The 17,521-nt window shown below is 37.7% G+C and overlaps 1 protein-coding gene across 1 annotated transcript; it reads left to right on the top strand.

The window, feature by feature from the left end:
• Positions 1-540: 540 nt before the first annotated feature.
• slc44a4 (solute carrier family 44 member 4) lies at positions 541-16,031 on the top strand. Its single transcript, XM_085446498.1, has 22 exons — positions 541-790; positions 4,409-4,457; positions 4,709-4,782; positions 7,160-7,238; positions 7,339-7,438; positions 7,533-7,664; positions 8,122-8,182; positions 8,332-8,452; positions 9,048-9,131; positions 9,833-9,945; positions 10,099-10,221; positions 11,061-11,160; positions 11,362-11,454; positions 11,577-11,679; positions 12,103-12,362; positions 13,326-13,420; positions 13,551-13,654; positions 13,830-13,903; positions 14,065-14,135; positions 15,060-15,154; positions 15,245-15,329; positions 15,427-16,031. Exons 1-22 carry the CDS (start codon positions 745-747, stop codon positions 15,543-15,545), a joined length of 2,181 nt encoding a protein of 726 aa, XP_085302624.1. The 5' UTR covers positions 541-744; the 3' UTR covers positions 15,546-16,031.
• Positions 16,032-17,521: the final 1,490 nt, after the last annotated feature.

Below are 17,521 nucleotides of genomic sequence, written 5' to 3'. Positions count from 1 at the left end.
AATCATGGCCTACACATGTTTAAAGTCACTTGATTAATTTGTTTTATTTGTGCTCAGCCTTGACTTTGTCTGGTTTTTGGTTTCCTAGTTTCTGTTTTAACAACAAAGGCCCTTTAGACAATAATGCAAAGCAAGAGGAGTGGGAAGCAGGACTGGGTATGATCAGATGTGAAGATTAAAGGTTGAAGTCTCACTCTGAGCAAATTCAATTTCAACACAGAAGAGACTCCACACTAATGTCTACAAGTCCAATTTAAAATCACCAGTTAATCTAAGAGGCAAGACACGTAAACACAATGGCTGCAGACCTTTGCTGCCCCCTAACAAAAATGCTAGCTCCCACTGGAAGATAATAGGACACACACACACAAGTGTCATTTATTTATTAGACAAAGCACAGCTCTGGCTCAGTGAAGGAAACACTTGTACACTTAGTCATGCCAAAGTATTACCATAGACCTCTACCATTACACTATGCAGAGCGAGTCCTCTTGTTAATAAACAATCTTTGGTCCACCGCGCAGGTGCGCATCCCTCAGCAGGTGCGCGTGCAGCGTCATTCCCTGGTTACAGCTGCCAGGAAGAAAAAGATTTCTTCAGTCATTAGTTGCAATGTCCGCGCTAACGCGGCGAAGCTCCCTCGGAAAAAGTCGGTTTTAGCTTCTTGTTTGTTTTAAGCTCGCAGTGTGTAGAAGAAGTTGCATTTTATGAGTAAGGAGGAACAGGTGGAGGTCCAGGCGGAACATGGCTAAAGAAACACAAGAAGAGGAAAATCCGAACTCCGAATACGGTGAGCTGACGTCGGCCGTTGGTGTTCTCAGAGGATCTGCTTTCAGCGTTAAAGTAAAAATTTCCAAAGGCAGCTGAGAAAACTCTGAAATGAACGAGTTTAGAGTTAAATACTTTGTGAGAGCTGTGTTCATTTTTTGTGTCACGCCATTTTCTTTTTAGAGTTTTAAGTTAAAGTTTCTAACTCTTTTTTTTTCTTTTTTTTTAAATGAAGTGGTTATTAGCATAAACCCACTGTTTCTAACGTGGATTTTTTTAAATGACTGTTAGGTCGTTAAAGTTCAGTGATATCTTAATTATCTTCCTGTTTAACAGTAGGCCGTGTGCCAATATTAGTCTAATCAAACTGTTTTATTGTTTTACAGATAACCTAGTTTTAAAATGTTGTGACAGTTTTATTACTGACAAATCAGGACACCTCAGAAACCTGACTCTAAGAAAAAAGACAGTATCCAATGGGAGAAATAAGAAGGCTAAAATAGTTTTAAATAATTGCATCCTTTCCTTTAAAATTTCTTCCATTATTAATGTAATGCTTAGATTTAATCACAGTGTCAGTTGAGCATGGCCTTATGGTCAAATGTGTTAACTGTGTAGTGTTGGGGTTCGAAGGATTAGATACTAACTAACTAAATACTTGGTTATCTCTCATCTAAATACCAGTTTGTTCTCCCTGATGAGAATCCTCAGTTATTTAGGCTTGAAAGTTGCCTAAATCAACGTTTTATCATGAAAATATGTGCAGTTTATTTCTATAATGATCAGTTAACATTGTTTCATATTAGGGCGAATGTACACATAAGCACTATTGGTCTGCATAGTGTAAAAGCAGGGAGTCTGTGTTGCATTAGTTAACAGATTGTGTGGCCTTGTGGCTTGTGATTGTGGTTTGCACACAAACTCTAAAACTGGAGATGCTTAGATTCTTAAAAGACAAATTCTGTTGCTGCTGATGAAAACGTTTTGGCCACTTCACCTTGTGGAACGGAGTCTGCTCTGTTGGAGTACGTCATGAGTCTGTTGGCACTCTGGCAGGTTTGATAAGGCTACAATAAACAAACCCTCCCTGGAGGTAAACATACATGGATGGATGGATTTCATGTCCTTCCATATAAGATGTAAAAACCAGGTGACCACAGCATCACTGGCAGCTGAACCTCTGTTTCTTAAAAATTTGTGTGTGTGTGTGTGTGTGTGTGTGTGTGTGTGTGTGTGTGTGTGTGTGTGTGTGTGTGTCTCAATTCAGATGAGTGGTCTAATGATGATTCAGCTTTAAAGCTATTCTTTGTTGCTCTGATTGGCTTCACAGGGAAGTAGAAATCATTTTCAGGGCTTTGGACACTTCCTGATTCATTAGTGAGAGATTTGTTTGCTCCCTTTTTTGGAGCTGTTGCACTTTGGTCTCGGTTAAGAAAGTTTAGACAGTGTTGAGAAAGATGTGCCTTATTGCAAATCATTGGCCGCAAAACTTGTTAAGCCTGCCTGGTTCAACAGGTGAACCAATGTTAGAACATAACTCTGTTAATAAAGCTAATGTAGGAGACAGGAGAATCGCACATAGGCTTTATTTTACATTCTTAACACATTTATAAAATGACTGAGTTAAATAAAATGATTTTGGTGTCAGCTGTCTGATAGTGAGTTGGAGTTTGTAGATTTGTTGCTGTTCTTGGGATCATTGTCCTGTTACATTACACAGCAACACACAGCCAAGCTTAACCTGTCAGACAGGTTTGGCATTTCACTCTACGGCATTTGACAATTTCCCCAGTACCCTTAATAATGGGTTTTGACACCTCTAGTATATATCAATAAAAACATGGTTAGATGCTCATTAGAATAGGTTCCTATTTTTTCCAAGGGTAGCTACACTGACAAAGACAACTCTCATTCCACAGGTCGGATTCGAACCAAGCTGTACAGTATATGGTCGCCTGCTCATCCCAGTGAGCTAAACTGGCTCTTGTTCATGGTTGACTTTACACAGTTGGTATGGGGTGTTTGTGCTGACATGGTTGTGTCTGTCTGAAGGACACTGTCCTAGAACTCTTGTGATTTGTTCACATACAACTTTGCAAACTTAAATCCTGCAGCCATGTTCTTTTGTGGGAGAATAAGCTTCTTCTTTCTTTTTCATTATTTTTTTCAAATTGATGTTCTAATAAGAAAACCTTTCTCTGGTTATTGTAGCCATTGGAATGTTTAATCACAAGATATCCAGGAGTCGCATAACATTTGAATATTTAAAAAACCCAAAAACACCCCTGTTGTAAATCCGTCTCTGCCGGCTACAATTAACCAAGCCATAATTTCTTTTTACAGACAAACCGAAGAATTTAGGCAACATCTATGTTTTTCTTTGTGTCAGAGTCTCCTTGTGCCACTTCTATGTTAAGTCATTGCTTTAACTGGTTGCATTGCTGTGGGTTTAAAGGACTGGGTCTGTTCTGTCATCTGCCTCATTCATCTTAAGGCAGGGTCATGCGATAACTTTCGTATTCATGGTCCTTTGTAATTTTTTCAAACTCAAGCTGTAAAATACCAGCCTGTATGAGGTTCAAAGTTTAAAGGTTTAAGGCTTTGCATCAGTTTTTTACGAGGTGTGTCATCTAAAGGTGCAGACTGTCATTTACTCTAAACACACAACAGCGTCCTAGCAGATGAAATCTGACACTCACGGAAAAACAAACCAGTGAAAAGCTGTCTGTGTTGTCAGCATTTTGTATCTCTGACGTTTCTCTAAGTATTTCTCGAGTGGAGATTTGGAGGACGTTAGTGTAGTCTTTTCAATGAATTGTTTGTTTGACACACCTGATATTTCAATGACTGAACAATACTGAGATGAAAAACTTTCTGATCTTATGTGTTGCAGTAATTGGCATTTTATTAGCCCTTCCTGTTTTGAAGGATTACACTATAATGTACATTTAGCTTTTTGTTATGGCCACTTATTGCCAGCTTTGAATCACATGATTGGCCCTGAAGTTCATACATCCTGTTGTAATATTTGCATCCTTCTCGGAAAGCCTGAGGGACTATGTGCAATGTTGACACACTGTCCTTTCAGCTCTATTCAAATTACTCAGTGAGACGACTTTTAAATTTTATTTTATATTCAGACCCGCTTGATTTGTAAGTCCACTGTATTCATTGTTGGTTCCTGCTAACTTTCCCTCTCTCTGTTCCAGGAAACAACAATGACATATTTCTTCCTAGTAATTCAATTCCTGTCATAGTGATTATACAGCAACACCTCTATGAACAATCAGCCCATAAAATATGAATGCAAGTCCCTGAAAGTTTTCCTTATTCACTTAGAAGTAATTCATTAACTTTAAACAGAGGGTGCCTGTTTTTTAAAGTTAAACAAATCTAACTATAAGAAATATTTCAGGAACTGGCTAAATAAAACTCCAGTATAACCAGGTTGAAAGATGGCAATGGTCAAAATGTCTTTATCCAAAAAGGCCTGTTTTAATAACTGCAACTTGTCCATTGTTGCACAGTTATACATTAAATCAGCAGTTCAAAAATGTGTAAGAAACTGCTAATGTGTCCTTGATCATCTGTTCACAAATAAGGAAGTTGTTGATTAATGGCGAATGTTTGCCTTTCCCAGGACAACCAGCGCAGTTTGACCATAATTTCAAAGGACCTGTAAAGAATAGGTAAGTCTGACTCAAAGCTCACTGGATAGGTGGTGAAATTCTTACATTTTAACCCCCCTGTCCTCTGTCCAGCTGTGTGGTTCCTGGTGTAGTGTGTGTGTGTTTTCTTTTGGCCTAGGAAGACACATTTATCACATTTAATGAAGACACATTTAACAAAATCAAAAACCCATGCAAAGCTTACCCTGTTCACTTTACTTAATACTATCTCACTTTCTTTTTCTTTTCTTTTTTTTCTTTTTTTTACACAGAGGGTGTACAGATATAATCTGCTGTATTCTCTTCCTGCTGGTCATCATTGGCTACATAGTAGTTGGAGTTTTAGGTAAGAGAAACCCAACCCTGCCAGCACAGGCATTATGTGCCCAACTGTGTTTTCATATGTCCTCATGTTTTTCACTTCATACTCATTGCTGCTATATACTATAAAATACTATAAATACTATAAAATAATAATGACAATAATAGTGAAAGAAAGTCCTAGGACAGTTATTTGCCATTGAGGAGACAAGATGCAGTGGGGATAAAAGAGACCTGGAGTCTTTTAGTCTTCCTCACAGGTACTCTAAAACGGCGGTCGGAAGGCAACAACTCAAACTCACTGTGAAGTGGATGGTTCAAACAACTCATAATAGAATGAGCCTTTCTAAGCACATTTCTATTGTAAATGGCCAAAAGTCCATCTTGCCAGCGCCCTGAAATTTTGCTAGCAGTTTTTACCAGAAGTCCCAACCGATTCTTATTCTTCACCGTCAGGTTACCAAACCAGGCAGCGATACAAAAAGACATCACAGATTCGAACACAACTTCTATAAAACAAAGACAACATCTCAGATGAGACATTAAATGATCTCATTTTCCTTAAAAAGAACAGTCTTTGTTGAACATTTTTTTTAGTAGTGGCATCAGCATGAGATTCAAAACACAGTTTATGGTCAAGTACCACACCTAGATATTTATAACTCTCAACTATCCCAATATCGGCAGATTTAATGATAGTGGGTGATGAGCTATAAGAGGACTTCCTAAAATCAATAATCATGTCTTTAGTTTTTGACACGTTAAGTGAAAGGAAGGACTCATCACACCAATTCACAAAATCATCTACAACCTGTCCATGGCCTGACTCGTCCCCCACTAGAAGACTGACGATCACTGTGTCGTCAGCAAACTTCAGGATATGTCTGTTCGTGAAATTGCTGCGACACTCATTCGTGTACAGAATGAACAGTAGGGGAGAGAGGCAGCAACCCTGGGGTGATCCAGTAGAGGAGGAGAGCACATCAGAAAATACATGATTCACCCTCACGCATTGTGACCTATTAGTCAGAAAGTCTGTCACCCAGCCGACCAGACTAGTGTCAAGCTTGAAATAATTGTAAAGCCTGTCAGCAAGTAAGAAGGGTTGAATTGTATTGAATGCTGATGAAAAGTCAGCAAATAATAATCTTGCATGGGTGTGGGGGGCCTCAAGATGCTTATACAAGAGATGCAGGAGTGTGACAGCAGCATCCTCCACACCTCTCCCTGCTCTATAGACGAACTGGAAGGGGTCAAGATGGTGTTCAACATGCATTAAAATCTCCATCTTAATTATCTTCTCAAATAACTTCATCACTAAAGAAGTCAGAGCCACAGGCCTAAAATCATTCAGTACCTTAGGAGAACTGCCCTTAGCAACAGGAACAATGATGGCATGTTTCCAAATCTTAGGTACTGTCTGTAGCTCTGAAGAAAGTGAGAAGATATGGTGAAAAATCCCACTCAGCTGATCAGCACAAGTTCTCAGTACCTGTCCACAGATGTTGTCAGGTCCAGGACTCTTGCTTTTAGTGTTTCTAAAAAGATTAGCTACCCCCCTCTCATCAATACAAATTGATGGGGGAGTGATAGTCTTTTCCCTCAGTGTACTGGTCTGCCTAGAACAGTCAAGGTTCTCAAAACGAAGGTAAAAACTGTTAAGACTGTCTGCCAGATGTTTGTCAGAGGTAAACCCCTCTAAGGTCTAATTAGTCATGTGTCCGTGTTTTTCGTATGAAGCTACTATGTAGTTGATATAAAGAACTAGGTAGGGTGGAAGAGCAAGCCTGCCTCTATACAGCAGGCTATAACAATATGTAACCCATCAAGTCACTAGTTAACTTTCTGACTTCACAGAAACTACTGGTTTTTAGAATCATTCATCGTTCATGAATTTTGTTGCATTTAGACCAATTTGTGTTAACTATTTTTCCCTCTTGTCAAACCAGAAGATTCATTTAATGGCAGAGATTTACAGCTCTTGATTTATAAATGCCAAGTAGATTACATGATGTAAAGGATTACACTTGTTGTTTCTTTCAGTTGTTTAGTTTCTATTGTTACTATGAACAGCTATGTTTTTCATATAGTTCCAGTCAGCAGCTTTTTATTGCTCTGTCATCAAACTCATTCCAACACTCAGGGCCATCTGTTATCTAGAGCAAACACAGCGGCCTGATGGGTCATGAAGTGACCTTATTTGTGTGTTCAATGGCTAGTATTTCCCAAATCTATTTCCTCCATTGAGATTATTAAAAGCACTGCACACAAGGGTGGATTTATAGTGGGAGAAATCTGCAAGCAACACATTGAACAAGATGGATTGGGTCAAACATTTACACGATTGGCTTTTAGTTTCTTTCTGAGTATTAATTTGTGCTTTTTTTTCTCCCCTCTGTCAGCTTGGATCTATGGAGATCCAAGAGATATTCTTTACGCAAGAAACTCAACTGGCTGGTTCTGTGGAGTTGGGCCAAATAAGTAATTTAACCATTGTTTAGAGTCATTTTATTTAAATATAGAAAATATATACACACTTAATAATATAATATGAAATAAAAACTTTATTCATGTCTTTCAGAGACCGACCCAACTTGCTTTACTTTGACATTCTCAAATGTGCAACGTCTGTCAATGTGATGGCAAGTGTTCTCAATGGTTTCCAGTGTCCAACCACGCAGGTACACACAGCTGCTGCAGTTTGCTGTTCCTGTTCAAACTCTTTACTTTCCTCTCTGTGCTGCATAAATATTCCTATTTTTTCATTACCCATAGGTGTGTGTGAAAGAATGTCCCTCTGACTTCTGGGCCGTGAAGATAGAGTCGTACCTTCCAGGTGAAAAACCTGCAAACGTTTTCAATCCAAATTACTGCGTGCCATCTCTTAACCTCAACAATTCTAACTTGGTAAGCTACAAACGGTGTTTAAAAGAAAGTATTCTTGTCACGCTACTGGGCTGGCGGCGTGAACAGCCAACTTTGTGAAGATCATAACTCGAGAACAGGGAAACTTGAGACTTTCAATTTGATTTTCAAATCTCAGTAAAGTTTGAATATTAGTGACCTCGATGCTTAAAGTCAAGGTCAGAGGTCATGTTTTTTGTACAATATCCTAGGAAATCAGATCTATTAAAAATCTTGGACGAGTTCAAATCTCGGTGACCTTGACCTCAAAGTCAGTGTCAGAAAATCTTAAAATAACTTGCATTAACTCATAGAAGATGTTGCGTAGAGGTTTCAGATTTATGCCATAGCTGCAGTCTAGGAGGCAGGGCTAGCACTGGTGGCTGTCTCTATTTTTATGTATTCTATGTATGCAGTATTTATTTTTGGCCAAAACTTGATTGTTAAACATGTTTTTCAGAGTGTTCGTGAGATTGTACAAAAGGAGCGGTGTCCTTTCATGCTCATACCTACAACCCCTGGTCAGTAACAAATTCACATTACTGCTTTCATTTAAATTTCCTTGTATGTTCAATACACAGTACAGTACCTTGTGTATAGAGATCTAAAAAACATTCTAACTCCATATTTATGGTTAATTTTATTTTCCCTTTTTGTTCTGTGTGGTTAGTGCTGGGGAGATGTTTTCCTGATATCACAGCCTTGGGGAACATACCTTTATACTTTGCGAATGTTCCAGGCTTGCCTGCCTCAGTGAATGACACTGTTGCCCTCATCAAAAATGGCACTGGGTAATAGACATTATCAAGATGACTATGAATCTAAATGAACCCACAGACTTTAATAATCTTGTGTCTTTTTCCTCCTTATCAACAGCACAGGGTTGGTGGTTTTGTGAGTCTCTGTTGAGCCGTAGCGTAGCAGCTAGTTCTAGTTGCTCTTGTTGCTGCGTTTAACTCACTTATACACAGCGGCCTTAGATTTCATGTGACACACTGTCTTGGGATTTGCAGCCCTAAAGCATTAATGAGTAGTTGTCTTACACTCTCTGTCTGCCTATGCTGAATATCTTGGGTTATTTCTGGTTTCTATGACTTCCCAGCTTTATTAGTGTCACATTAGACATGTAGAACATAATTATATAAAAATGGTCACTGTTGGCTGCATGATGATCTTTTTACGCACCTTTTAATTACCCCCGTACCACTTTTAGAAATGGGTTTTAAATGCTGTTGTTCGTTGTTTTGTTTTTTTTGTGTTTTTTTTTTTTTTTTTTTTTTTTTTTTTTTTTCTCATTTGTAGTATTTGTTTTATCTGATGATGACTTTTTACTATTTAAAAGCAAAGGTGCCACCATCACATCTTGTCCTGTTTTGTCTTCGTTAGGGGCATTATCAACAGCTTTAACGCTAAGGACATCGCCACCCGAATCTTTGCAGATTTTGCATCGTCATGGCCGTGGATCATCCTGTGAGTTTCCCTGCTGAACCAGCATTGCACACTGCCACCTGCTGATGTACAGATAGAAGTCAGATTTTGTAATGAAGTTTTGATGATATCGAATAAGCCTTAACACAAAGTAGTAGTGTCAACTTAATATCTAAAATGCTGTATCAGGTGCTCTGTCTTAATAAGAAAACTAACAGAATACAATCACTTTCAATTATTATTTTTAATATAAAAATAAATGATTACTGTATATTAATATACTTGTCAGTGAGTTCAGATGATCTGTTTGCTATCAAAAAGGTACCAAGTTATTGTTTAAAGCATGTGGTTATCAGCATACACTTACATCCTCTTCACGGGGAACACCTGCACAGTGTAATTCAATTAGAAACATGACATGAATTCTGCTTTTACATAATCTATGCATTTTCTTTTTGTCATGTAGGTTAATGATTTCAGTGTATTGCAAATACACTACTGCCCTCACAATTGCTTCAGGAGCAAATATAAAATATTACCTTATTGACAGTGTCAGCAAAAAAGTAAATGGTACCAGTAGAAGTTGTGGCAGAGGCTTTGTATGAGATTACATTAAGTTGGATATGTGTTCTTAATATAGTTTACATCTTTCTCACGGCTTTCTTTTTACCTTAAAATCGTTGCTTTAATTTCTTATAAATGTCCTAACTGTCCCTCCATCCTGTCCACTTGTACTGTCTCAGTGGTTTGGTGATAGCCATGCTTGTCAGTCTGTTGTTCCTGTTGCTGTTGAGGTTTACCGCTCCAGTCATGGTGTGGGTCCTCATCATTGGAGTGTTGGCTGCTGGAGCTTATGGTAAATACACACCTGGAATAGTTTTTAAATCAGGCACACAGAGGTGCAGTGATGTCTGGATATAAAGAGGACCTAGTTATTTTATTTGTTGAAATACAAAGTGAAGTTAAAAAAAACAAAACAATTTTTTTCTTTTTTTTTTTCTTTTTTCAGGAATATGGCACTGCGCCTGGGAATATATAAACTACAAACAAAACTCTGCTACCATCACTACAATTGGATTCACCACAAATTTCCAGAGTTATCTAGAAGTCCAAGAGACTTGGCTGGCATTCTGTGAGTGTCATTAAAATGCTATTTAGTTCTAACCTTTGCTGTGCTGTTCAAATGTCACCAAATATTTCTCTGTCTCGTCTTTGTAATGTTCTCAGAGGTTGAGAGCGAGCAAGCTGTGGGTGCATTAATAAGCTAATTGGGTCAAGTGTTGGATATAAAAGTAAATAAATTAATCTAGAACTGGAAATTATGCATTTACACTAGAAAGAAAGTGCTTTTCTTTATATGGCCATTTTGACAGTTTATGCACAGCAGCTATTCTGTGGTATTTTACAAGTAAGAGTACAGAGGAAAAGAGAGGTATAAAATCTAAATAAACAAGGACATTATTGGCACATTATGTGTGTACTGAAATCAGTATATCTAAAAATAAATGCAATAAAACCACTGTTGGCTTGCAGGAATTGCATGTCATGTTTACAGCACCTCTTGAATAATGACATTGTAAAACAGATTCAGTAACACAAATATCCTTTAGTTTGGGGGTTATAGTTTTCTTTGTTTTACACTGACACATTAAGCATTGGTAGCTTAATGTTGATTGTTAAAAGATGAATTCTTTTGTGTGTCTGGGCCAAAGGCCACAGTTTATTCGGCAGTAGTTACACACAGTAAAATATACAAAACAAGTATACACACATACACATACATGAGTAAGGTACATGGGTATATAAAAGTTCAAAGCTAGGCATGTTAAAAGATCAGAACAAATAAAGTACATTACAAGTAAAGTAACAGGGAGAACACATGTGGGCTAATATCTGTGTGTATGATTGTGGTGTGTAGCAGTTGGGTGTGGGCTTGTTCTTTTTTGTGACTCTCGTTATTCTGCTCCTCAGTGATAATTTTATGCATAGTTGAGGGGATCCTTCTGCTGACCCTCATCTTCTTACGCACAAGAATCCTCATTGCTATCGCCCTCATCCAGGAGTCCAGCAAGTAGGTTAAACAAAACGAAAAATCATCCACAGGACTGGCTCGCTTTTAACAAATGTGATGTGAATAATTCAATTCTTAATCTTAAAAGGGACTCTATTAGTTTTACTTATCACAATAAAAGTAACAGTGCGTTTTTTATCTTATTGTGAAAATGTCACACAACCTTGGCATGACCTCATGATGTGTGTTGATATTCTGCAGAGCTATCAGCTACATGATGTCCACTCTGCTGTACCCTGTGGTCACCTTTGTTCTCCTGGTGGTGTGTGTGGCTTACTGGGGAGCTACTGCTTTGTATCCATTATTGTTATGTTTGCATGTGTGTACATGTTATTCTCAGGCTACACTATGGTCTGTAATATATAGATGATATTTGATAAACGCTTTCAGTTCTTTTCTTAAACAAATGGATGCAGATATTTGGCTACTTCAGGAAGTCCCACCTACAAAGTGGTGGCTCTGAACTCCACCATGAACGACTGTAGTAGTATCGATGGCACCAAGAACTGTGACCCTCTGGTGAGCCTACTGGGGATAAATTTTCAAAACATTTTTTTCCTTGACTTGTCTAGGAGATAATTAACTGTAATTCAATTCAGGGTCACCTGATCCAGCCCTAACTATAATCTTCATAATAAGGCTGAAAGTTTTGATTTTTTTTTATCTTAAAAATAGAGAGGGATGTTTTGTGAATTCAAACTGGGACCTGGCTCCATAGCAAAGGGACCTGATAGCTGAAGTTTTACCTCACGGTCTTGGAGCAAAGTGTTGTGATATGATGATTGATAGAGTCTTGTCATTCAGGATTAAAGAGGATTTAAAACGATTGTTTAATTGGTTAATAATTGGTTTACTGTTTGTTTGTTTGTTTTTGGTAGCCTTTTGGCAAATACATGCACAACCATTTCATATGGTTGTGCTACTTTCTTGTTCTCCTCGCAGAACTTCACCTCATCGGATTACCCAAACTGCCCCTCAGCCAGCTGCATCTTCATCAACTACAATAGCACGGACACCTTCCGGAAGAACCTCCAGTACCTGCACATCTACAACGTGGTGGCTTTTCTCTGGTGTGTCAACTTTGTCATTGCTCTTGGACAGTGCACGCTGGCTGGAGCTTTCGCCTCCTACTACTGGGCTTTCGAAAAACCGTCTGACATCCCCATGTTCCCTCTCTTTGGAGGTTTTATACGCTCACTCAGGTAGGTTAATGAGCAACTACCACATCCTGCAACAATGAATGAGTAAAGAGTAAATGACCCAGAGGTGCCATTTTGAGACCCAATTCTTTTTATATGATTACAGTATGTTTCAGAGGATAACGCACACAAAGCCTAATATTTTCATAATTTATAATTGGGGGGGCTGAAGAAATATTAGAAACGTGGATTATTTTTCCATTAAGCTGCCGCGGATGACTGTGAACGTAACTTTGTTTTATGTTCTGTAACTAGTCAAACGTTTTTACCTAGAAGTCAAAGTCTTCAAGTAGAGGGTGATTCTTAGTACAGGCCGACCGCAGCAATTAAACCAGCCACATCTCTATTTTTTATTTTAACTTTGATTTGTAAATTGTCTGCTGTACACAGCTAATCTAATATTTCCTGACATGATGTCCCACATAAGTTTTGTTCTTCTTAAAAAAAAGAACTACATTATCAATGCTGCTATTTCATCATTCATTCTTCAGCACGTTGCATTCAGTAGCCAGTAGACACATGTCAGTATAAAAGATGGACATGCCAACATAATGCCAGCCACTGATTTTTCATGTCCTGTTTTGAAGCCTTGACTTGAGCGCTGTAATCTTAGTGTTTTGAAACCAGATGTCATGAGGCTGATCAGACTGAGAAACTGAGGGACACCCCATTCATTGCTAACCATTGGCCATATCCTAAGTAATACTCCTTCCAGATTCTAAAAATGATCCCAATTTACAAAATGGACTTGATGTTGTATTTACGAAACTAACAACTGGACCTAAAATCTTACCACAGAGCGAAGGAGCTAAAGAAGATTTTCACATATGTCTTTGTAAAAACAGAAGTGTCTGTTTAATTGTCGTTGCCAGTTTTAGGCATTCAGTATTAGTTTAGTTTTTACACCTGGAATCTACATATATCTTTTAAACTGGCTAAGAATACAACATGTAATGATTTTTCAAGGTACCATTTGGGCTCTTTGGCATTTGGTGCTTTGATCCTGACCCTGGTTCAGATCATGAGGTTGATCCTGGAGTACATTGACCAGAAAACAAGAGGTAAGAGTGATAATATTCTCAGATGTCACTGCCACAGGATACGAGTAAAAGTATATTTTGAAATAACTGGGTGGTCAAAGATGTTTATATACTAAGACACTAAGAATTTTCCCTGACTTGTCGTCTCCAGGGTCGCAGAACAGTTGTGTGCGTTTTATATTGTGCTGCCTGAAGTGCTGCTTGTGGTGTCTGGAGAAGTTCATAAAGTTCATCAACAGGAACGCTTACATCATGGTGAGAGGACATCATGTGAAAAACAGCCTTTGATATTAACTATAAGCGTTTCTTTTTCTACTCTAAACATGATAAAATTTGTTTTACTATCTTTACATAATTTATCCAGTATTTCACTGGAGTCTGAAAATCACTCTGTTTTTTTGTTTGTTTGTTTGTTTGTTTGTTTTGTCAGATTGCCATTTATGGGAAAAACTTCTGTGTCTCAGCCAAAAATGCTTTTCAGCTGCTCATGAGAAATGTGATAAGGTTTGTGTTGTAGTTATTTCCACAGTAAAGGGTCTGTGCTTAGTACTTCATGCTTACAGTTCCTGTAATGCTTGTACAGAACATGAATGTATTTGCACATGTTTGAGAGACTGAGTGATTTAGTGTCGTGTTTCTCCGTCCTGCCCTGCTTGTGCTCTCAGGGTTGTGGTGCTCGATAAAGTCACAGACCTGCTGCTATTCTTTGGGAAGCTGATGGTGGTTGGAGGTGTAGGTAAGGACGACATCGATTCATCTAGCAAATCTGTCACTGTGGGGGTTTTTTGTAAAAATACTCTGTAGCAGGTTTTATGTTATTATAGAATATTTTCAATTAAATTTGTAGATTGATTTTTAATCTGTTGGGGAGATGTTCCAATTTATATTTATAAAGGAACTAGACGAGTCTGGCCTGGTCCAAACTCGTCTGCCTTTTAAGCTGTTACAATTGTCAACAAGTTGATAAATGGTCTTTGTGCTGTGTGCTGGTGAGTGTAGTGGAAGCATCAGAGAAAACTCAAAACAGCTGCAAGCTACATCCGCAAACATGGTGGAGAGGCAAATTTATGAGATTAAAAAACAAATCAGCCATGCTGTGCATAGAGCTGGTAAAGAGTGCACAAGACAGAAACACTGCCAGTGTGTTTGGAAGCTGCCAGGGACGAAATGTCACAGACACGCACACGATGTGCACCCAGGGTGAGACGGGAACGCCCTGTGGGTTGATCACTGTGACTGACTCTGAGACACTCTCATTTAAATCACCAGTAATCTCTCATTGGAGTATGATTGAACTTTGAAGTTAAATAAGTGGAAACTGGAAAAGTTCAGTTTCTAGTTGAGTTCCTGCCAAACAGAATCTGTTTCAGTTGTTTGTAGCTGCATGTTAAAACAATTAGTGCTTTAAGGGGAGTGCTAAAACACAGGAAGTTCAAACAATCAATTTAAAGAAAAAGAAAAAGTACAACTAAAATATATACAAAGCTGCAATAGTTTACATTCAATCATTAAAAAAAGTGATAAATGCTAAATTAGAAAGTACAAAAGAAACCCTGAAAATGATGAAAGCATCTCAGCAGCATTTGGTCACTGCTGATTAAACTCTAATATCTCAGTTTGTCCGAAAGAATAGGTTCTGAAGTCTGAATCTCCTTTCCAGGTGTTTTGTCCTTCTTTTTCTTCTCTGGACGAATTAAGCTGCCGGGCTCCAGCTTCCGTTCCGAGAACCTCAACTACTACTGGATGCCAATAATTGTGAGCTAATCTCTTTTTTTAGGATAGTTGTCCTTGTTTCCATTTTTCAGGGATTTGTCGTTGATTTATTTTTTTCCTTTGTTCCTGTAGACGGTGGCGTTGGGTAGCTACCTCATAGCACACGGATTTTTCAGCGTGTATAACATGTGTGTGGACACACTCTTCCTCTGCTTCTGTGAGTAAATACAGTTTACTGAATAATGTTTGATCACATTATTTCCACATAAGCGAGCAGCGCATTGCTCACACTCGTCTTCCTGTCTCACCCACAGTGGAAGATCTGGAGCGTAATGATGGATCTGCAGAGAGGCCGTACTTCATGTCTAAAGGCCTCATGAAAATCCTCAATAAATCCAACAAGATTCAAAAAAAGCAGAAAGCTAAGGACTGAAGATATTTGTTGGGGTTTTCTGCATATGTATATGAAACCACACAAAACTGTCACACACATTCAGGATGTCTTTCTTTGTATCTCTTCACTTTTAGATATCATTAGCTAGGTTTAACAAAATTACTCTGCAATTTAGCACTTTTTAATAGCTTGCTTTTTGTTTTAACATTTATATTTAGTATTAATGACTGTACATATAAAAGGACCGAGAGATTCCAAGTAATGCAAATCTATTCATCTGTTAATTTGTTTTTCATAAGCACTTTTCCAGCATTTAATCCTCCTGCTGGTTGATTGGTTGTTACAATTTTCAATGTCAGTTGAAAGTTAAGACTCAATGTACAACTTGAATTCTAGAGAAACATTTAAGCTAATTTCTAAAAATGCTCTTACCGGTATATATTTTGAGATTTGTAAAGTTTTTATAAATTTTTATGTTCACAATATTGTTAATTAATTGTAAAAGAATAAAGTTGTAAATATGAACATCTGCCTCCAGCAGCTTCTGTGTGGATTCTCATCGTTTTAGAGCCATTTTTTCCTACCTCTGAGTTCAGTTTCATATTTACTACCAGAATCACCTTTTTTACTTTCACAAGTAAAATATTACGGTATTCGCTATATGGTCCACATGATAGTCCTATTTTATTAGAACTTCATTAGGATTTTTGGGTAAAACCCATCTCACATTGGCCTTGTATAGTGCACTCTGCAGGATTGTACTGCATGAATTGTAGATTGGGGTTTCTAGTCAGTTTAAAGCTGACCGATAAATCTGCCCCATTTCACAATAGGAAGAGATATTGATTTATTCACTGATCTGATTTTGGAGAGTGCCTTGTATATTGTAGTCAGTAGTTTGGGGGTTTTGAGATTATGGATAGCACCACAATTGATAGTGTTTATAATTTGACCTGATTAGGCTTAAATTTCTTTTTTCACTGTAGAATTAATTTGATGATGGTCTAAAAATGTATTCACATTAATCCCTTATTGTAATTCTAATCTGTCAGATGGAATGAAGTCTATTTCTAAATAAATATATGTTTGGAGCATTTTAATTCCTTTACAACTGCAATCTAGGAAGTTTATCATGTTATTGTTTTGTCAGGCTTCGGGGTTGTTCCAGATGGGTGTATGCATGGGATTAATGAAGACTGAAGATTTTTAAAAACTCCCACCATGCTGTCATAGATGAGCCAATATTAATGCTTTTAAAGCATATGTGTCATTTGATGTTTCAGCTACTGAATGGTAGCACTGAAATCTCTATTTTTACATAGTTTTACCTAGAATTATTTTATTCCTCAATTATTTTCATTAAATATATTTTATGAATATTTAATTTTCCAGTCTGAATAAAAGTCCCTGAAAGTTTTGTTTATTCTTTGAGGCTCCAGTACTGTGTTCTGAGCACATATGGGTTTTCTTTTTTCAACTGGTTAGCTAGAAATCAACCTGATTTGTTCCCATGTTCAAAATTTGGCAAGTGCCGTCTTTGTCCTAACAATCGAGTTCTGTTTCATTCTTTTTTTTGGTTTGTTTTAAATCAATAATTTCATTTGATTTTAGTTTTGCCTTGTGTATTAAGCTCAGCATTTCCTGTTCCTGGGAGAAAACATAGGCTTTGTCTAAGGATTTAATTGTTTCTTCTAATTGTTACCCTAACACAAGAGGAAGGTTAAGTGCTTGATGATCAGTTGAACTCTTAGGAGACTAAAATAATGTTGTGCATGTTTCTTATCTCATCCAACTAAAAGCTCCACCCTAAAATGTGTGGATTAGATTGAAATCTCTATTTACTTCAAATTACTCTTAGAAACTACAATAGCTCATCCAATTAATTAAGCTGCTCTTGAATGTAACATTGTAATGTTTATCCAGTTTGCTTTGAGCTTTGCAAATGTGAAAACATCGTATTCTATTAATATTAATCACAAGGCACTGGCATGCATGACATTATGACTAGGAGCTGA

This window comes from Copadichromis virginalis, linkage group LG22, assembly GCF_057382275.1.
Source record: "Copadichromis virginalis isolate Kocher_CV1m ecotype Utaka linkage group LG22, C_Virginalis_male_GT1.1, whole genome shotgun sequence".
NCBI classification, from domain to species: Eukaryota; Metazoa; Chordata; class Actinopteri; order Cichliformes; family Cichlidae; genus Copadichromis; species Copadichromis virginalis.
The sequence above is the reverse complement of the archived record's forward strand: the minus strand, read 5'-3'. Positions and strand labels throughout refer to the sequence as shown.

Coding starts and splice junctions, on each gene's coding strand:
- slc44a4 (XM_085446498.1), top strand. CDS start 745: ATGGCTAAAGAAACACAAGAAGAGGAAAATCCGAACTCCGAATACG. Junction 7,239..7,338: donor TGTGGAGTTGGGCCAAATAA/GTAATTTAACCA, acceptor CATGTCTTTCAG/AGACCGACCCAACTTGCTTT. Junction 15,330..15,426: donor CACACTCTTCCTCTGCTTCT/GTGAGTAAATAC, acceptor TCTCACCCACAG/TGGAAGATCTGGAGCGTAAT.